The 22,816-nt window shown below is 40.9% G+C and overlaps 2 protein-coding genes across 10 annotated transcripts in view; one reads left to right on the plus strand and one right to left on the minus strand.

Moving 5' to 3' along the window:
* The first annotated feature begins 4,568 nt into the window (after positions 1-4,568).
* On the plus strand, positions 4,569-9,231 carry LOC139443914 (uncharacterized). The gene is made up of 4 exons (XM_071224804.1): positions 4,569-4,750; positions 5,978-6,385; positions 7,616-7,757; positions 8,854-9,231. The coding sequence occupies exons 1-4, from the start codon at positions 4,633-4,635 to the stop codon at positions 8,897-8,899; spliced, it is 714 nt and encodes a 237-aa protein (XP_071080905.1). The 5' UTR covers positions 4,569-4,632; the 3' UTR covers positions 8,900-9,231.
* Positions 9,232-14,431: 5,200 nt separating this feature from the next.
* LOC139442238 (centrosomal protein of 170 kDa-like) overlaps positions 14,432-22,816 on the minus strand; it is a 182,877-nt gene continuing 174,492 nt past the window's right edge. For 8 of the 9 annotated variants that reach the window (XM_071223020.1, XM_071223016.1, XM_071223019.1 and 5 more), the window contains 4 exons: positions 21,439-21,630; positions 18,891-18,976; positions 17,934-18,082; positions 14,432-17,470 (listed from right to left, as the gene is read on the minus strand). In XM_071223020.1, coding sequence (XP_071079121.1) covers positions 17,244-17,470; positions 17,934-18,082; positions 18,891-18,976; positions 21,439-21,630 — 654 coding nt within the window. In that variant the 3' untranslated portion in view covers positions 14,432-17,243. The remainder of the gene's footprint in view (positions 17,471-17,933; positions 18,083-18,890; positions 18,977-21,438; positions 21,631-22,816) is intronic. The other variant, XM_071223021.1, reaches the window with a different exon arrangement.

Consider the following 22,816-nt stretch of genomic DNA (forward strand, 5'->3'; position numbering starts at 1 on the left):
ACCAAATTATCCGAGAGATGTATTAATATTTAGCTGTAACCTCAATTAGTTTGTTTTGTTTGTTGTTTTACGCAGCATTCAGCAATATTCCATCTGTATGACGGCGACCTGTACATAATCGGGTCTGGACCAAACAATCCAGTGATTGACATGAGCATCGATCTACACGAATGGGATTCGATGACATGCATCCACCAAGTCAGCCAGCCTGACCACCCGACTCAGTTAGTCGCCTCTTACGACAAGCGTGGATTGCTAAGAGTGAAGAGAAATTCTTCCCCATCTTCCCGAGACAAGCGTGTCCGCTAGCCTGTGTCAAAGCCTTGTTTCTGCTTTGAAAGGGTAGTGGACGCTCTTGCCTCGGGAAGATGATTCTAACTAGGATCTTCATGGGTTTACTTTGGGAGCTGAGAATGCAAAGTGAATGTATATGCTGACAACAGGGGCCCGTTTACCCGAGAGGCAGTGGTGACAGTGCTCGCTCCTGTTTTATTTATTTATACGCAAATGACTGTATCAGTAATTTTAACAATTGTTTAACCGTAAAGTTTGCAGATGACGCAGCGCTGGCCGGATTCATAACGTAGTTTGAAATTTATTATCGCTCCCAAATTTCAAAATTTGTCCAATGGTGCAAGATTAATTTTCTTCCTCCAAATGTTAAAAAGACAAGGAAACGAAATTCTGCCTGTTGTTACTGATAACGAAAATATTGATTTGGCTGACAGTATCGTGGCACCATTATTGATTCGAAACTCACTTGGAATGCTAACACGGAGCATATTTATAAAAAGGACCAAAAGCGATTTTCTTTTCTTACGGCGTCTTAGGTATTTGAAGTCTCACTGTTTTTAAGAACATTTACTCAAAGCTTTTAGTTAAATACCATTCCTTGTCATCGTGATCGTGTTAAATGTTCTACCCGTTTTACTTGTGGTTATATAAGTAAATATCTTATTTTCTTATGTACATATTTTAATATCATGTATTTTGTTTTCATATTTTAGTGCTAATCGACAGTGCAACATGAATACCCCTTGGAAAAATAAGGCCTGTCTTGTCTTATCTCTTATCTATATAACTTAACAAGCATACGTAGGATGAGATGATAATGTTAATGTTAACCTCAGCGCCCCAGGGGCAGCTTCTGCTGTATACTCCCCGAGGAGCTGAAAATTAAAAACGAGTCATACAAGCCCATAGTTTGTCTCCCATACCCTAGAGAATAACTTCAAAAACGAATCCAACTCAAGTCTGGAATGATTCGGCAAGGCTAGCTTGTCAATGATGCGCATGTTGCAGGGGCGCCATGCAACCGTGGTTTTCTGCAAGTACTTCTATATATGGGGAATGTGAACTTTTGCCACTGGTCTAAATCAGTATTCAAGATAAATTAGGCCCTACCTGTCCTAAGAAATTGTGACCTCAAGTGACTTCTCTAGCACGCGTCCCCGAGGACAATACCGCGGCCGATAACGCACTGACTGCCCAATGGTCACTCGCAGTATAAGGCATACCGCTGACCTCGCACCTGCTGTGCACTGACCGCATTCTTTACGGTGTCGGTCAGTCATAATATTAGGCAACATACAATTACAATACACGTGCTACAGGGTGTTTATCGGTCATTATACAATTATACTTCACGTGCACTAGGGTGTTGATGAGCCATTATACAAAATACTCGCGTAATACAGTATACTCGTTCAGCACGTGCTCCAACGTGTTGTTCAGTCATTAATATACACGTGCTACAGAGCGTCGGTATACAATATACACTTGCTATTCGGAGCTTCGGTCAGTCATTAGCCTATACAATATACACGTGCTACAGAGAAATCGGCCAATCATTAGTCTGTACAATATACACGTGCTACAGCGAATCAGCCAATCATTAGTCTATACAATATACACGTGCTACAGAGAATCGGCCAATCATTAGTCTGTACAATATACACGTGCTACAGCGAATCAGCCAATCATTAGTCTATACAATATACACGTGCTACAGAGAATCGGCCAATCATTAGCCTATACAATATACACGTGCTACAGAGAATCGGTTAATCATTAGCCTATACAGTATACACGTGCTACAGAGAATCGGCCAATCATTAGCCTATACAATATACACGTGCTACAGCGAATCGGCCAATCATTAGTCTATACAATATACACGTGCTACAGAGAATCGGCCAATCATTAGCCTATACAACATACACGTGCTACAGCGAATCGGCCAATCATTAGCCTATACAGTATACATGTGCTGCAGAGATTCGGTCAATCATTAGCCTATACAGCATACACGTGCTACAGAGAATCGGTCAATCTTTAGCCTATACAGTATACACGTGCTGCAGAGAATCGGTCAATCATTAGCCTTTACAGTATACACGTGCTACAAGGAATCTGTCAATCATTAGCCTATACAGTATACACGTGCTACAGAGCCTATACAATATACACGTGCTACAGGGAATCGGCCAATCATTAGCCTATACGTTATACACGTGCTACGGACAATCGGACAATCATTAGCCTATACAGTATACACGTGCTACAGAGAATCGGTCAATTATTAGCGTATACAGTATACACGTGCTACAGAGAATCGGTCAATCATTAGCCTTTACAGTATACACGTGCTGCAGAGAATCGGTCAATCATTAGCCTATACAGTATACACGTGCTGCAGAGAATCGGTCAATTATTAGCGTATACAGTATACACGTGCTACAGAGAATCGGTCAATCATTAGCCTTTACAGTATACACGTGCTACAGAGAATCGGTCAATCATGAGCCTATACAGTATACACGTGCTGCAGAGAATCGGTCAATCATTAGCCTATACAGTATACACGTGCTGCAGAGAATCGGTCAATCATTAGCCTTTACAGTACACACGTGCTACAGAGAATCGGTCAATCATTAGCCTATACAGTATACGCGTACTACAGAGAATCGGTCAATCATGAGCCTATACAGTATACACGTGCTGCAGGGAATCGGTCAATCATTAGCCTATACAGTATACAGGGAGCTGAGAGTGAAAATCGAGTGACCACTGATCCTTGGTAATAATGTTAGCGCGTTGAGCAGACATCTTGTGTATGTATGCCAGCGCAATATAAGGACAACATTACCATTATTATCAGTATTATACTGCAGAGCGTCGGTCAATGATTAGACTATACAATATACACGTTCCACAAAGCGTCATTCAGTCATTATACAATATACACATTATACACGGAGTCGTGCGAGAATGGCACAATGGTCTGCCTTAAATGAACTCCGATTGATGGATATTTAACTATGTTTACAAATAGCGGTATCCATTATTCCATCCTTCACGGACATCACGTTGCACATGGATTTTCTACCAACAATATTATGTGAATACACGTGACATATTTAGTGGGACAACGTTATTGAAACGTGTCTGAGTGGGAATGTTTGTATGCGGTCTTTGGCAGTGTCACAACGAGGGACACCAAGAATGTGCTCCACATCGCACCATTCCTGTGGAGAATCGAACCCGGTACTTCGGTGTGGCGAGGCCACACTGGACTATATCACCATATCTGCTTCCAGGGATAAAAAGTAAAACAACTCATTTGAAATTAAAAAATCTGGCATAACAAAATTCAATCCTATCATGGTGCCAGCTAGGGTTGGGACTAGTCCAAATTTATTACCCGGGCATCCAGCCCCTATCACCCTACCCCACCCTGGTACCCACTGTAGGTATCAGGAGATGTCTCAAAATGTCCGATTGGGAACATTTTTAGCACAGCCCTGGCGAGACGTATTTATATGCAGGTATTAAACAATCTGGTCATTCATACACTGAAGTTGAATTAAGTTATATCTTTATTCAACCATATGAAAAATCAGAAGGAATGGGTGTAGTCAGAAAAAAATACGAACATTAGTGACTTGTAGTGTAACCATAGAGTTCTAGATAATTTTTGTCATTAAACAATATGTCACGTGACTAACCACGGGTCCGGGTAGTCCTGTGGGTACCCGGGTCCTACCCAGTACCCACCCGAGTTACCCGTCCCAACCCATAGTGCCAGCCGTCCTCCTTGTCACCGGTTCTGAGAAAGCGTAGAAAACTAACGGACGAGCGCCTATACATGGGGCAACGCGTCTAAAACCGATTTAGATATTTCTCGGTCCTGATGAACTTCTGAACGAACGCTACTGGCATTCTTCATGTATTCACATGTCCTGGTTACCTATTTCGTGTTTTATTAATGACATATGAAAAATCTTCCAATAAAAATTCCTGTCTGTAATTTTGGTCTCCGTTCATATATATCACAAGTCAGTTACATTCATAGCGGCATAATATCTACAAACATCCCGCAATAAATAACAAGAGTTATTAACGTTTTACAAATAATACGTTTAAGTGTTTTGTTTATCATTGTTTTTAAAGCGCTTAGCTAGTCTACAACAACAAGAACCAACAGTGGCACCAGTTAACAACGCAACCAAAGGGAGGTAAGCAAGCAAGGGAGCAGGCGCATGCGTCAGTAATCGGAAATGCTGTTATTTCCCGCGAAACTGTCAACAACAAAGTGTCGACTCAGTTGTTCAGTTGGTGTACGTTTTCAGCATGCCAAAGCGATCTAACCCGTTTGGTGAACAGTCACCCCTGCAGCTTAAAACTCATGTTGGTCAAAAGGAGGTGGATCTTGGCGTTGCACAAGACGAACTCATGAAGTCTGTATACGGTGCGTATTTATACATGCCCTGACAGTCATTTCTCGACCTCAGAGTCCGACCCTGTTTTGAATACATGATGTAGTTACTAGCTGTCAGTATGACAACTCATATGAGTGTGGAAAATTCGGATATCGTTTCCGAATCATACAATCTTACATTTATGGCCGAGTTCGGTGTTTGCTGTAACTGGGAAAGAGGGGTCCTCAGTAACTCTGTGCTCATAATAATGACGTTTGCTACGAATCATGACTTCTTACAGGGGAAGGGGGCCAATGACATTTAGGACTATGCTATTTTGCCGACACCCTCCATTTAATGTAACATTTTTTCATGCGCCCACCTCAAAATACAGGGGGGTGGGGGGCACGGGTGGATCAGTCGTCTGTGCAGAGTTGCGTCTCTTAGGCACGCCAGAAACCTATGATTGTGGGTCGAATCCTGGTTCGCCTCAATTATGTTTCTAGGTTTGTCGGCACCATACCCGTACTCGTGGGTTTCACCGAAGTGGTAAACGTCTGAAACCTGCATCACTTCAGGCTTTCCTACGACATGAAGCTGACACGCCGCGATATGACTGGAATAATGTTAAAAGCGGCGTTAAACCCAACTCACTCACTCACTCACTCACCAAAATACAGGGGCGGTGGGTTAGCCTAGTGGTTAAGTCTTCGCTCGTTTTGCTGAAGACTGTTCGATTCTCTACATCGGTGCAAAGTGTGAAGCCCATTTCTTGTGTCCCCTGCCGTGATTTTGCTGGAATATTTCTAAAAGCGTCGTAAAACATTATTCACTCATTCCCCTCAATACATTTGTTCATGACACCCTATACCCCTACTCATGCTAATAAATGAGCAGTTCCCAAACTCCCCTCTCTTTTGCTGTGTCATTGTTTGACTTTCATGCCCCCCCCCCCCCCCAAATCTTACCATCCCCCATCCCCCCATAATAATGACCAGTCCTCAGTGTTTCTTATCTGGAATACTTCATACTGTAGGCTAATAGTTTCATAGATTCTGATGCTGATCTTACATCAGCCTTACTGCCTATTTACTGAAAAGGGGGTTCGACCCCCTTTCTTACCCCCTTTCTTACCCCCTAGTTTTTGCTGTGATACTGATATGAAGACAAAGGTATTAATTAAAGTTTACACCTATTTCAAAACACATCAGTAACACCTTCATTCCCTATTTCCTTCTACATAAATGAAATTATAAAACTAAAAAACTCCATTTCAGAGAAAACCAGAGACATATTGTTCAAAGGATCCCAAAAAGCTTTCACCAAAGAGGTTGTCTTTGATGCCAATGACAACATGATGTGGCAGGCCTCGGGAGAACCGACATCATCACGCAGCCTGCTGCCAGGTCAGATGTGCCTTGACCAGTGTGGTCACCTGACCACGCCTGCAGCAAAAAGTGAAGAGACTGAGATGCGCATGACGGCAGACGAGGATATGGCAGTGGGAATGACCGAGTGCGGGGATGCTGGGTCACGCCTTCCGGGTCAGCTGTGTCTTGACCACAATGGTCAGCTGGTCTCATCTACCGGGGTTAGTGGGGATAAGTCCGCTGGGGGCACAGGTACTCCTGGATTCTCCTTCAAGAAACAATCAACTTTTCCGTCTTTAAGCTTAAAACCAAAAGGCAAGCTAAATATTTCATTTGGAGGGTGTTTGTTTTGTTTGTCATTTTGTTTCTATTTGTGCACTTTCTGTGTTGTTTGATGCACTGTTTATAAAAAAATCAAATGTAAAATTGCAACATCACGTGTGATTCCACACCATGCACCCTTCCCGTCTTTATTGCTTGTTTCTTGCATTGGTTCAGACCTGACCTTGTGACGCACAGAGTTTTGACCTTTCAAAATGTTAGTAAAAGCTCATGTTGACCGACTTTCCAATATGTTCACTGGATATGTTCAAGTTAGCATGACAAATATGATGATGTAGAGCCATTATTGTCCACAAATGTTTGGCAATGTTTTACTCGTGTTGTCTCATAACATCAGGGGGCGCTTGGGTAGCCTAGTGGTTAAAGCGTTCGCTCGTCGAGCCGAAAGACCCGGGTTCAAATCCCGACATGGGTACAATGTGTGAAGCCAATTTCTGGTGTCCCCCGCCGTGATATTGCTGGAATATTGCTAAAAGCGGCGTAAAACCAAACTCACTCACTCATAACATCAGCTTATAAGGTGAGCTTCAGTGTGTTAGCAACTCACACCTAGGTTTAAAGAAATTGAATTAGTACTGCTAGCGTACCTTTATGTTTTTTAGATGTGTCATTTCATGGTTCATTGTTTGAAATTAATCATGAATGTTATGGGATCCTTTTATGATCCATGTGTTGAAAGTGCAAATTTTGAGGGTACCCACATCATGTAGATTCATATAGTATACAAGCATCATACCTTAATGGTCCCCTTAGTTTTTAACACTGGTTATTCCTGTGCACATTACCACTCTACTTTACTCCTTGTAATTGTCAGGTAGCCTAGTGGTTAAAGCTTTGCTCGTCGTGCCAAAGACCCAGGTTCGATTCCCGACATGGGTACAATGTGAGAAGCCCGTTTTCAGTGTCCTCGCCGTGATATTGCTGGAATATTGCTAAAAGCGGCGTAAAACCATACTCACTCACTCTGTATTTGTGAGAATATGAAGACCAATTTAATTGCTTGTTTTTTCATCCCCAAAATAGCTGAAGGAGGGCAAAAAAAATATTAATCACTTTAAAAAACAAGTAGGGGATTTTATTTTATTTCTGCATTGTGTCTATAAACATTATCTTTCCTGAAGTGAATCAGACAGAACAAACAGTCAAAATATCAAAGGACTGTAAATGCGTAGGATACAGGATGTATTTTTTTCGTGCTTTCAGCTGCATGTGTCAACTGTCGTACCTCTGGCCCCCGAGGAACATTCGCGGCCTGCAACTTCTGTGAGCAGGTGAAGTGTCCCTCTTGCAGCACCAGGTGCACCCAGTGCGGGGGGGACTTCTGTCAGCTCTGCTCTGTGCTCAAGTAAGTGTTCCCTTGCAGAACATAGGCCTTTTGGAAAGAACACAACAGGACACGGATGAGAATACCCCTCGGACAGAACACTAGTGACGGTGACACTCGGACAGAACACTAGTAACAGTGAAACTCGGACAGAGCACCAGTAAAAGTAACACTCGGCCAGAACATTAGTGACGGTGACACTCAGACAGAACACTAATGCCAGTGGCACGTGGACACAGCACTAGTAACAGTGACACTTGGACAGAGCACTAGTAAAAGTAACACTCAGACAGAACACTGATGACAGTGACACTCGGACAGAGCACTAGTAAAAGTAACTCGGACGGAGCACTAATGATGGTGACACTCGGACAGAGCACTAGTAACAGTGACACTCGGACTGAGCACTAGAGACAGTGACACGTGGACAGACACTAGTGACTGTGACCCTTGGACAGACACTAGTGACCGTGACCCTTGGACAGAACACTGATGACAATGACCCTAAAAAAAAAGCACTGATAACAGTGACCCTTGGACAGAACACTGATGACAATGACCCTTAGACAGATCACTAGTGACAGTGACCCTTAGACAGATCACTAGTGACAGTGACACTCGGATAGATCACTAGTGACAATGACCCTTGGACAGATCACTAGTGACAATGACACTCGGACAGAGCACTAGTAAAAGTTACCCTCGGACAAAACACTGACGACAGTGACCCTTGGACAGAACACTAGTGATGGTGACCCTCGGTCAGAACACTAGTAAAAGTGACCCTCGGACAAAACACTAGTGACATTGACCCTCTGACAGCACTAGTAAAAGTGACACTCACACAGAACACTGATGACAATTTTTTTTTTTTTTTTGTCGTTTAATTGTGAACTCCGCAATATCCCATCAGTGACAATGGCCCTCGGACAGAAGACAAGAACATCATCACACCTGCATCAGAGAGTGTCATCTGCCAGCCCTTAAACATAGTCATCTGTTTCCCCCAAGTTTACACTTTTCAATTCTGATTCAAGATCAAGACCATGTTAAACTATATATACAGAGGCATATGTACAGACAGGGTCATGTAAGATCTTGAAACATCTGTCCACAGTTACGACGAGGCAGTGGAACGACCCTTCTGTCTCAACTGTTCCTGAGAATACTGTTGGCAGTCATCCTGCTTCACAACACTAGTGCTCTCCCCTTCAAGTGATGTCAGTTCTATCTCCCGCATGACAGAAATCCTGGAGGTCGTCCTGAGCCTTGTCCTCTGAGTTCAACCAGCCGGACCACGCCACTTGGACCAAGTGATAACAAATGAAATCAGCCATGTTAGATTGGATATGAACTCTCCCCAAGGTTTATTGTGGGAACACAAAATGGGTCCGAAGTGTAGTATCTTACCAAATGGTCATTTTGACAAGAGTTGTTCAGACACGTACATTGTTTTAGTGCTATAATGTTGAAGTAAGACAAGTTCTATGGATGAACAACTATATTTACAACTATTATTATAATTGGTGCGACGTTTCGGTGTAGATCCTAACACCTTTATCAAGAAAGTGATGGATAGTGCTTACTTACTTATATTGGAGATTTAACGTGCGCTTTGGATAGTGCTAAACAACATAGGTATATATACTTATTAACATCAGTGTTTATACAGTAAATTGATTGATGGAAACAGAGAGCTGATTAAGATAATTGGAAGCCAGTGGATGACTAATGGACACAGAGTCAGCAAGCAGACTGATAGAGATGCTTGATAAAGGTGTTAGGATCTACACCCAAATGTCGCACGCTTGATAAAAGTGTTAGGATCTACACCGAAACGTCGCATGCTTGATAAGGTGTTAGGATGTACACCGAAACGTCGCACTTATTGTAATAAAGAAGTTGTTCATCTATAGAACTTGTCTTACTCCATCACACCAACTTCTAAATGCCACTGAAAGAAGTGCTGTAATGTTGCAAGTCTTCTGTAACAGTTTTGTAGTAACTTGAAAGCTTTACTTTGTGAAGTGGGCAAACCCATGTAAAGTGAGTTTTCAGCCCAAAGCAGCTGATGAAATGCTTTATGATTCTAAAACGCCAATTGTCATAATTCAGTGAAACCAAGGAAAGGATAGTGATTATTCCTACAAACTCAACCTTATTTTCCTCGTGATTTACTGTGATTTTCCTCAGTGGAGGGAGTAGAGAGTACATGGCCAATCCTTGAAAGCTGTGTTGAATCTATCTGCCGATGCTGTGATTGTGCACTGGTACAGCCTGGTATCGTGGGGACTGTCCACAGAGGTAGCTGCAGTTATCTCCCTTTGTTGCATTTTGAGGAGTTGTGTTCTGGTCCTCTGACCTTGTGTCACTCGTCCAAGAGGTCATGTTCTAGCACCCCACAGCAATAATGATCAAGTCGTATCTCAACCGCAGATTTGCCAGGCCTGGACTGATTATGTTAAGGTTGATGTGAAGTTGCCACAATTTTGATGTCGTGAAACATATTCACTTACACCAAAAGTGTAATTCTAGTGGGGGTCATTGACCAGAAATTTCAGTATTTATATTGACTCAAAAGTATCACAATATATCAATTGATGATAAAATTAATTCTGTGTGTGAAAAGATAAAATATGTAGACGTGCAATTAATCAATTTAATGCTAAATACGAACTATGTGGATTCATGAAATGTTTCAAATTGAATTCTCTGTCTTCTCATTGCCCATCTAAACCATGGTAAACGCATGTAAAGGTTTCACAGGAGTGAATTATAAATATGATACATGTATCTATATTCATAAATTTGTATCGATAGTGCATCGGTATTAACAATTTATTGGTACATCGATATCAAGACTTACGATGACATCCCTAGGTTCTTGCATTGTTTATATGTTGCTCCAAGAAGCAAGAAATTGCCTTCTTAACTACAGTGTCTGTATTTGTACAGTGATCATGTTGTTGCCTGTGTTTGAGGTATCTTCTCCCCAGAGTTAGTTCCCCTTGTTGACACCCTCTCAAATGGCAGCCTAGACCAGCTTTTGTATCTGAAGCTCAAGCATATTTTTTTCTGTGTACTCAAAACAAGTTTATTCTGATTCGTAAATATATGTTTCATAGCGTGTTCAAATTCTCTCTCTCCTCTTTACTGTGAAATGTTTTATGACTGGTTTACTCGTGAATGATATTGTACGTGATTGTGCTTGATGCGGTTATGTGTTTATGGAATGATTATAGGTATTATATATCACGTTGTATTATCATGATTATGTTAGTGATCACATTGTTACCTGTCAAATTGTATATTTGTATAGTTTCACTTCATCTCCAAGCACAACAGTTTGCACTATGCACAGTGGCTCATTTATCAGTAAGTCTTTTTACTTGACCCAGGCTGTAATATTCAGGGACAGATTCTATTTCGTCTGTTTTGGAAGGAGTAGTGTGTTTCTATCTAGTCTTTCATTTCATCCAAGCAAGTGACCCAGCAGTCTGTACAGGAGCTTCAGGACTGATGGCCCACCTTTAGAATTCAGTACCACAAACTTTACAAACAGTACCAAAGAATGTAATTTGTGAATTTTGTTGCCAGATGTTCTGGCGAAATAACACAGTGTGACAGTGTGACTGTGTGACAGTGTGGCTGTGTGACTGTGACTGTGTGGCTGTGTGACAGCGTGACTGACAGTGTGATTGTGTGACAGTGTAGCTGTGTAGCTGTGTGGCAGTGTGCCTGTTTGGCAGTGTGATTGTGTGACAGTGTGCCTGTGTGGCAGTGTGATTATGTGACAGTGTAGCTGTGTGGCAGTGTGACTGTGTGGCTATGTGACAGTGTGACAGCATGGCTGTGTGTTAGCGTGGCTGGTGTCATTGAATGAGCCCAGTGATGTTGAGAGTTTTCAAATGTATTTACTAAATATAGCCTGTGTTGGTGTATTTTATGGCAAGTGTTTATTTTCAACATTGTTATGTTTGTTGGTTTCGGCTTAATTCATGGGGCTAAAGGGATCTTAAATTAGATCTTACATGCATACATTGTGTAATGTATTTTCGATTCAGTAATTTTCATTATTATCGCCAGCCACAAAGTGGTGTGTGGGATACAGGAAGAGTTTCGCCCATCCTAATGCCCGTCTTTCCGTCTGCTTCTCCATGGGGACAAATTGTCTCAAAAACTATTAAAGTTAGAGAAGTGAAATTTTACACACTGATATTAATGGTCATGATCTTAAATGGGTTAAAAGATTGGTGTCTTGAATTCATGTTTTACAGAGTTATGGCCCTTGCTCCATGTTTTGCCGATTCAGGTTCAGATTCAGTTTATTCAGAATTCCAGGTCATTTGACCCATAGTACATTACGTATATCTAATATTTGTAGGTGCATATTAATATCTTCTTTGATACAAAGAACTTTGTTCAAAACTTTTGATAACTTAAGCAATTTCTGTGAATTTTTAGATGTACACAAGTTTGCTGCAGCCAATATAGGATTAGAATTATCTGTACATTCTTGCAAGCACAAATTATTTTCTACTGCATAACACAGGCAATAAAATAATACACAAGGAAGAGAATGTATGGATGTCAACTTCTTTATTATGAAGAACACAATGTTCAGAGTATATACTTACTCCATCAGGTGCCATGGCACTGTTTTCTTGTTTCTGATGACGTAAAGCAACCCTAGTTTCTTCTTAAGTCTTTATCAGAATTTTATTATCTTTTATAGTTAACTTCAATATTATTCACTAAGGTATGAACAAACAAAATTCCAATGTACTCACTGGCTGAGATAGTGATATCGGATATCTTGTTATGGTTGGTTGGTTGGTTGGTTTTTTGTTTAACGCCGCACTCAGCAATATTGCAGCTATATGACGGCGGTCTGTAAATAATCAAGTCTGGACCAGACAATCCAGTGATTGACATCATGAGCATCGATCCACGCAATTGGGATCGATGACATGTATCAACCAAGTCAGCGAGCCTGACCACCCGATCCCGTCTTGTTATGCATAGGATTGCAGTTTATTAGGTGTTGATACTGCCCACTTCAAAACCTTCCCATTCAGAACACCATCTTTTTTTTCTTTTGCAATGGAAGAGTTAAGTTAGTGATTCTGATGCGAGAGATAACCAGTCATCATAATACATTCTAGTCTTGAATACACAATGCCAGTCCCTGAGTTTGTTGGGGTTTGATGCTTCTGGTGTGTGCTGGTGCCTCGTTCCAAATCTCATTGACCCGAGGTCGGAGTAAAAACTCTGTATTCCAGGGTCTTCTGGACTTCTCCTTCAAAGGCTTCAATTTGAAGATGTTGGCTAGAGGAAACTGTCATAGGACTTCCACCCAAGGCACCTTCACTCACCACATTTGCTCAGATATGAATCGGAGACCGATTCACATTACCCGTCATTGTGTTCCCTGCCAAACTTGTAAAGTAACGAACAGGAATGCGCCAAATGACATTGGTGTACTCGTTACCTTTGACCCTGTTCCATTCTTTACTGTAACCGTTTAGGCATGACTAGGTAAGTTTGCACTTCGTTAAACAGTGTGGACGTAGCTCGGTTAACAATCGCAAGGTTACAAAAAACGTGTGCTGGTGTCCATGACAGAGATCGTCCTTATGATTTGTACTGAATACCGAAGATGCTGCATATCTGATTATGTCGCAGTGTCTGATTATGTCGCAGTGTAACAGAGAACGTGCTGCAGTAGATCCCTGTCTTGTTGTACAGGGTGCTGCCGCCACTGCCACCTACATTGTAAGAATGTGTTGATTGTGGTACTGCAATCACACAGCCAGCAGCAGGATGTCTTGCTATAAACCAGGACACAAGTAACAGAGCACATCTGTACACCACTTCAGATTGTAATGTTCTATTTGTCAAAACGTCTCAAACCATTGTATGTTTAGTATCTGATGCTGTTAGAATGATAATACTATCAGATCATGTTGTATGTTTATATATACACACATTCATAATATATTGGTTGGTTATTATTAAATTCCTAAAAAACAAACAGTTGTGTTGTGTGTGTGTACTGGTAGTGGGACGATACACCGATGCATTAGTGGATCACAATATTTTACTTCTCGAAACAAGTATAGATAAAAATTGCACACTCGGTAAAAAGTATTGATTCTTACCTAAATATATTCTTTTATAAATGTTACACCAAACACTAATTACTATTGAAAATGAGTTGTGAAAACGTAAATATATGTTCAACCATTGCACCATACTTGACACTGCCAACTGTAAATCGTTTAGTGTGCCACGTATTTGGTCATACTGTCTATGAAAAAGATGGTTTCGCACCACCAGTAAGAGCACATGCAAGTATTGTGATACGTATTGGATCGTGAGCAAGGTATTGTGATCCGTATTGGATTGTGAGCAAGGTATCGTGATACATATCAGATCACGAGCAAAGTATTGTGATATGTATTGGATCGTGAGCAAGGTATCGTGATACGTATCAGATCGTGAGCAAGGTATCATGGTTGTTGATGGCATGCAACTGAGAGGTAGTGGTAGCCTGGTGGTTACAGGTTTGCTTGTCACGCCGAAGACCCAGGTTTGATTCCCCACATGAGTAGAATATGTGAAGCCCATTTCTTGTATCCCCTACTGTGGAGTGTGACATAAAACACAACTCAATCAGAAATAACAAACAAAGATTGCGATTTGAAAGTTTATAATAAGTTAAATTTGTTCACCTGGCTTTTCCTAAGTACAAATGCATCATATAGAAGAGCATGTGAATTAAACGGACACAGAAACAGCACAAGGTCTGCAAAAACAATCATGTATTTACAGTTAACAAGCTTTGAGCTAAGTCAGTCTGGAATGAATAAAGCGCTTCCCGATGAGTCGCTCCTGGGGTCGCTAGTGCCACAGCGGATGTCCCAGTAGGATAGGGGTCTACAGATACTCCCACAGCTTGCACATGGTGCAAGCAAATCTCAATTCATTCAAGCACTGACAAAACATGGCCAGATGTTGCTCTGTTTCTAAAAGAGTTAACGAAAATCAACGAAAGATATTATCATCCGAACAAAGTCTTTCCCAGTAGGAAACCTTCTGATAGAAGATTCTTTGCAGGAAAAACACATGACAGATGATATCGCTAACTGATAACTCCCAGCACATCCTCTGAAGGACATATTCCCGTATTGCCCTCCTTAGCCTGTGTTAGTCTTCTCACAGGATGACTGAGGAAATACAACTGAGTTGGTACATCACTGCGTGTACCCTGGACCAGCAGATTGGATTCAGGCAGTTGTTAAAGGGGCTACCCTAGTTACAGGCGCGTGGTGCACACAAACTGTAGCTGGACAGATGCAGGCTCGTGCCCAGTGGCCATATTGAACAACCCGGGAGAGGATAATTGTTAACATTACGGCTGAAACAACTCAAGTCCTCATCAATACAGCAATACATTTAAACATTATATTTTTTCCAAGTAACTTTGAATGTAATCTTATTTTAGAAATGTGTATCCCCGTGTTATGGGTTTTCAGACACTTGAGAAACATTTGTAGTTTTCCTTTCACATAAATGTAAAACATCTCATTCACGTATAAAAGACAACTTTCTCTTAAAGTACAAGCCATCATCTGAGAATTTACAATATCTGTGTCACGTACTGTATGATTGTAATTTGTCAGGTTGTTCCAGCCTTAATATAACATTATCATCATATCCTCATTTCAGAAAGTGTGTGTTCCACACTGACAAGCCCTTGTCATTATCTGGGTATTTGCATATTACACAGTTGCTATGTGTGGACTCGGCTTTCTCGTTAAACGAAGACTCATACACTATTGGTGACAGGCGACATTTCTTATATCACAGACACGGAGCGTGACCAAGTGGGTTGCTACTGGTCAGACATTGCACAAAGGAATGGCAAAAAAACAAGCATGTATTTACAACACCACACAGCACCATTGTATAGCAGAACTCATTGACTCGACACCCATAACATGCTAAGCTTATTATTGTTGCTGAAAATGTTCTAGTATTTGCGATATAAAAAATGAATATTTCATGGAAACAAAATGATATGAACAGCTACATATGTGACATTATGAACATACACTATGTGTTTATATTTGACATCACTACAACCTAGCATATTCATTATACGGAATCTCAGAATTTATCACATCACAGAGAGAGACTGCACGTTACAAATACTCTTATATAAGTCACTACATTGAAAGACTTGATTAGGCCAGATATCCACATACAATATTAACCTGTGTTAAATGCATGAAGCGCTACCAAACAGCGTTATGCCCACACGCAGCACTAACGACATTCACCTTGTAATTTGGAAAAGTTGACAAATGTATGAAGGATATGTGTCAAATATAATGACCACTAAAATCTTTTAAACCACCCTAAAATATATCCTAACAAAGTCACACTGGCTTACATAAGGAATCTACTGTGGGACAATAACTATCTCATTCCTTTCCTAATAGCCAGTGGAAAGTATATATTTTACATTGTATGAAATGTTAATTTGCAATAAAGATTTTGTGATGATCTTTGCAGTATCATTGGTTTTGAAAAGGATTGAGCTACCTAGGCTTACAAAATAGCTGCCAAGATAGGTTAGACAATCGAGAATTCTCTCCCTTTGTTCCACAAAATCCTTCCATAAACTTTGAAAACTTCCAAGAAGAGACATGATTTTGAGTTTCATAATTCCACATGAAGTAAGAATGATGGGTTATAAGTAGCCATACCGGCTCTGCAGCAAGTGCCTTCCTTCAACATGTATATTCCATATCCAGTTTAACTAAGGAACATGTACTGCTTGTTTTCAACATGTAGAACTATATAGCCATGTAACTACCATGGAGGATTGCAGGCCATGCTGGGCTGTACAAGCACACTGTTACAACAGACTGCACATACAGACCGGGCGATACGGAGGAGGAATACACACCTCCCTTGTCACACAGCAGGTCATTTACATCTCAATATTTCCATTTACTAGTTCTAAAAAATCCATATCACTCAACAGGATTGGTAAATTGCAATATCTATAAACAAATTACTTAAAAGTAAATATGTTTGAGTTACCTCCCCTTGTTTGTCGACCTGCACCACCAGTGACTTGGGAATTTAGCAAATGCCCACACTATATCATTTTGATATACATTGCATTAATCTTTAACAACTGAAAATATATTAATAATATTTCTGAGAAGGCATATAATTATTTCTTGTTTTTTCTGTCATTACTTCTCTCATCACAGTTAGCTGGCTCAACATTTCTTCATACAAATTCTTTGGCACTTAAGAATGTAACAAGATCTGACTCTTTCTTCAGTTATGTCATGGACGTTATGACAGTAAAATTCGGCAAAAAACATTCCTTGACTAAGAAAATATTTTCCAAGTAATTACTGAGATCATAGCCTCATTTATTCCCAGGATCAGTCCAAGCCAAATTTTACTTCCTTTGATAACAAGTTAGTAGAACTCTTCTTCCCCTATTTCCTCCATGTCTGGAGACATTTCTTGTGGGTCTTCCTGCTTCTTCCACGCCTCCTCACACTCTGGCTTGTCAATGAATCGGAAATCTGCCAACTCATTCCGTATCCGCTCAATTTCCTTGAAGTATTTTTGTTTTTCCCTTGAAGAGATTCCGGTGACTTCGGTGGGCGAGTCTTCATCGGGGAACAAGGCTCGGTGTACCACTGGAACGAAAGTGAGTGAGTGAGTGAATTGGGTTTTATTTCTTTAATGTGGGAGCAAGTTAAAGTGACAGTTCTTTGACACATACCACCTTGCAACAGCACCAGTGTCCACAGGGTGCTGGTTATAAAGGACTCTACAGACAAACAGAAAGAAGAAATCAAGCACCTGTTGGTGCTTCAAAATACCAGAGAACTTCTGTTACACATCCAGGCCATGAATACTTGTCATCCTCAACTTCCTAACAATATGACAGACAGACAGATTTATTTTGTACATGTGTCCAATAGTACAATGACATTTTGTTGTAGGAAATTATGACAATATAAGCCCTTATTCCTAGGTTTCTGAAACATCGCCCACCATTTCATCAGGGAGAAACAGGACCAATTAATATGTAAATTAACCCAAAGCCCATACTCATTGGTCACTGTGTGTCTGCTGTGGTATAAAACTCGGATATACCTTGTTGGTGATGCTCAATTTTGCGTAGATTCTTCAGGATGCCAGCCAGCTCCTGATTGGCTGACTTCCAGGCTGGGATCTCGTTCTTCCCCGAGTGACTCAGGAAGTCGTCAATGGGAGAGGGAGTTGCACTCACACGATTATGCTCTCTGAAAACAATTACATGTTTCTGTCAAGAACACAATACAGATGGTCATATTGACAGTGCATTATCAGTGTTCGTATTTTCACAGCAAAACTAACATAGGATATCCTGCCACTTCTTGTAAATACATCAATGACCAATGTACAGTTTAGGCATGTAATCAATTGTGCTTATACCTGAGTGTTGTTGTGACATGTTGTTGGGACTTGACAGTATCTGTCTACAAATATCTGACCGTATCTGTGTCTACTGTGACCTGACAGTACCTGTGTCTACTGTTATCTGACAGTACATATGTCTACTGTGACCTGACAGTAACTGTGTCTACTGTGACCTGACAGTACCTGTGTCTACTGTGACCTGACAGTACATATGTCTACTGTGATCTGACAGTACCTGTGTCTACTGTGACCTGACAGTACCTGTGTCTACTGTGATCTGACAGTACCTGTGTCTACTGTTATCTGACAGTACATATGTCTACTGTGACCTGACCGTACCTGTGTCTACTGTGACCTGACAGTACCTGTGTCTACTGTTATCTGACAGTACATATGTCTACTGTGACCTGACCGTACCTGTGTCTACTGTGACCTGACAGTACCTGTGTCTACTGTTATCTGACAGTACATATGTCTACTGTGACCTGACAGTACCTGTGTCTACTGTGACCTGACAGTACCTGGGTCTACTGTGACCTGACAGTACCTGTGTCTACTGTGACCTGACAGTACCTGGGTCTACTGTGACCTGACAGTAACTGGGTCTACTGTGACCTGACAGTACCTGTGTCTAAAGTGACTTGACAGTACCTGAGTTTGTTGAGTGTCCTGTCTGTGGACGTCTTCAGCTTGAGTGACAACTGGTAGATGGAGGTGATGAGGAGAGTGTCGTAGGACTGAAATAAACACATATCAGTGAGTGAGTGAGTATGGTTGTACGCAGCTTCTAGCAATATTCAGGCAATATCACAGCGGGGGACACCAGAAATGGCCTTCACACATTGTACCCATGTCGGGAATCGAACCCACGTCTTTGGTGTAACGAGTGAACGCTTTTACCAACCGTCCCCATAAACACATCAACATCAGCATCCACATGTATAACACAACCCAACCTTATCATAACAGACACATGGGCTTAATAGCAAGTTGGATTCCAGTCACTCAACCACGGCTTTGTTTGTATATTAGTGACACTTAAGGATGTGTAGATAAAGAGTACCCTAATGAGTGAGCGAGTGAGTTGGGTTTAACGCCGCTTTGAACAGTATTCCAGTTATATCAGGGTGTGTCAGCTAAATGTTGGAGGAAAGCCCAAAGTGATGCAGGTCTTAGATGTTTGCCACTTTGGTGAAATAGGATCTCCAGAAATACACTGCAGCAATTTCCAAGTTTAACACACTGCACTGCAACATCAAGACTGACACAGTCCATGGACATAAGATCGCGGGCACAGCCCCTCTGAGACACCCACAGACCTGCAGTACTCATCACATCACAAACAGCCTTTCATCATAATCAAGACACATTTCTGTCCATGGCCCAGGGGTGTTCTATAAATAGGTGTCATAAACGTATTTCATGTGTTTGTTTGAATAAGGAGATCATGTTCTCCCGAGGGCAAGGTGGGATTATTTCATACATTTTTGTTTCAGCACTGTTGTACAAAAACTCAACATACAAAATATCTCTGTCATAATGCAGTCATTGGGGGCATGGGTGGCCCAGTCATCTAAAGCACCGCGATTCTCTGTGCAGAGTTGCGTCCCTTGGACACGCCAGAAACCTATGATTGTGGGTTCGAATCCCGGTTTGCCCCAATTATGTTTCTAGGTTTGTCAGCACCATACCCGTGCTCGTGGGTTTCACCGAAGTGGTAAACGTCTAAGACCTGCATCACTTCAGGCTTTCCTCCCACATTAAGCTGACACGCCGCAATATAACTGGAATACTGTTAAAAGCGGTGTTAAACCGAACTCACTCACTCACTAATGCAGTCATTAATAAACAAAGGTTTCCCTAAACTACCAGGCAGTTCCATTGGTTCAAATATCACTGGCGCCTAGCTTCTGGTGTCAGGAGCCAACTCAAGGTTGTACTGTTGACATTAGAGCTATGTTTATGTCATGTTATTAACATATTTACTTGAATGATTCTATCATAATTTTGAATAAACAACATGGTAAATTCTTATTTTACAACACGAAAAGATTTTCACAAAATATGTAAAATATAGTGGAATTTTTGTTTTAGGACGCTATTGTATCTTGTCCACATGATTAAGGTGTACATCTTCGTAAAATCTTTCGTCTTTTTATTCCCAAGTTGTTTGAAGATTGCCATATCATTACTGGTATTGGTTTCTTATGACAAGGTAACTGGGGACCAATTCTACCCCGGACTCCCCACTGGTGCCCTGTCATGTTCCAGGACTGACAGAACTACGAGATATTCTACAGACTACAGGCCAACACTGGCTGAACTCCACTACACAACACACACATTAGTAGGGTTGTGCTGTGACAACACACGGGATTCATGCAGTGGATAACAACACAACACAACACACAGGAGGAAACACAGGCGACAGCACGGGATGATGGTGATACACGGGAAACAGCTCAGAGCCTACTCCGGAGAACTTTACCACATTCAGAAACAAAAAACTAGAAAAAACAATCCGGAAATATTTGCCTGAATGTATCTCGTCATAAACATACATTATCTACACTATCAACCTCAAGGCCTGTCACAAAGGTGTGGGTGTCAATGGAGAAGAGATTCACAATACAATGTGTGAGAACTGGTCATGGGGAACTTTGCAGGTAATGGGAACAACAAACATGACTATTGGGGGTTTAGTATTAACAAGCTTATGACAAACCTTTTCTGTTCAATCAATGCTACAAGTAGTCTGAAGGACGTTACAGTGCCAGGGGACATAACTCTTCTAACACACTGAAGTTAATGTGTACATTCAACATAGAAACATGCTGGCTCTCTGGTAAGGTAGAATTTATTTCTGAAAATATGTCCTCCTTGTGCATCTACGGAAAAAACATGTGCAATGTGGTTGAAATAAAATTAAAATAAAATGTCAAGAAAAATAAACAGTGTTGTGTCGATTGTTTCTTTTCATGACAAGTCAAAGAGTTATTTCCCTTTTTATATTGATCAAAATTGTTAATCAAATGGTAGAAAAAGAAAATTCCTTTATGAAATTGTGTTGGATTTGTAAAATAATTAATAAAAACATTTGTGTGCCTTGTGCATAGATGCCTCCATTATAAAGCTAGCTGTCTATTTCAATACTAGAGGGACATATTTTCAGAAAGTACTGTATTTCATCATAACAAACCTGTGGACTGTCCCCACCAGACAGTCTGGAATGGTTTTCCTCGTACTCAATGGAATCAAGAGTCCGTCGCCTTGACGACAGGGTGGAGGTGGGGAGGGGGGATGTCGCCACTGACGGTGACTTGAGCTTTGGCGGTGGTGGTGTAAAGGCGGATTTGTACACAGCACTCCCAAGCATGCCGCGACTTATGTCCTATAAGACAACACGACATGACAACACCGGAAGCAACAAAGGCTGGGAGGAACACGTCACACGGCCAGTGCAACAAAAGATAATTGTGCGAAACTAAAATACTTAACTACCTCAAATTCAAACTTTGGGCTATTCAGGACATTTTCATTAAATACGAGAAGCTAAAGATAATATATTATTTACTTATTGTTTATCCTTGATACTCTCAAATATCCAGTATACTATACCTTCATTCTAACTGATAATAGCCAGGGCCCCGTTCTTCAAAGCGTTCTTGCACTAAGATGATCGTAAGTCCCATACTTTAACATAGGCTTACGATCATTGTAGCGCTAAGATCGCTTTGAGGAACTTGGCCCTGAACCCATTCACTACCAGAACAACCTCGTGCCAACTTTGACAGACCAATGAAATGACTGACAGGAAGCTGACATTAGCCAATCAGAAAGCAGCTTTCTGGAATTACAGCACCAGTTTCAAACTGTTAACTTCCATTAAAGACTATGCTTTTAAATATATTCTGACAAGTTCTTGTTTTAAAATTTCAAAACTGAACAAAGGAAATCCTGGAACGTTTACATAGATTATATGGCAGTACTTCCTAAGATCGATATGTAATGGTAGCAAGCACTAAGATCTGATTATAATCAGATTGATCACTTATTTCCCACAGAATTCCTTTGGCACACAAGGCTAAATTCATTGAACTGTTTTCATCTTCAAAATGAAGCCATGGCAGTGAAGGGTGGATGGGGTTTATCATGACAGATTGGAGATATTGTACACTGGATAATTGATGAACTGGAACGTAAATATGATAAGCAATTCAACCATAATCTACGAATGTTAGAGTATCATAAAATATTTGATTAAGTTAAACAAGGAATGTTCATAAATTTCAAATGGAGTTTGATGCCAGATGCAAACTTTGTTAATAATTTCAAAGACTATTTTTCCTTAGTACAAATGGTCAGAATATAAAGTTAGGATATTTAAGAAAACCTGACACAAATACACTAGTTTCTTGTTAGATACCAAAGATTTAGCATCCATTATAATAACATGTCAAGGGATCTCCAAGGGTCCTTTCATGCTCCTCATGCTAGTGTTATGTTGCTTCATTCAAGGGTGGCAGGGTAGGCTAGTGGTTACAGTGTTGCTGAAGAGTCCTCGTTTGATTCTCTAC

Source organism: Haliotis cracherodii, unplaced genomic scaffold, assembly GCF_022045235.1.
Source record: "Haliotis cracherodii isolate W230 unplaced genomic scaffold, xgHalCrac1.p SCAF_5, whole genome shotgun sequence".
Classification (NCBI taxonomy): Eukaryota; Metazoa; Mollusca; class Gastropoda; order Lepetellida; family Haliotidae; genus Haliotis; species Haliotis cracherodii.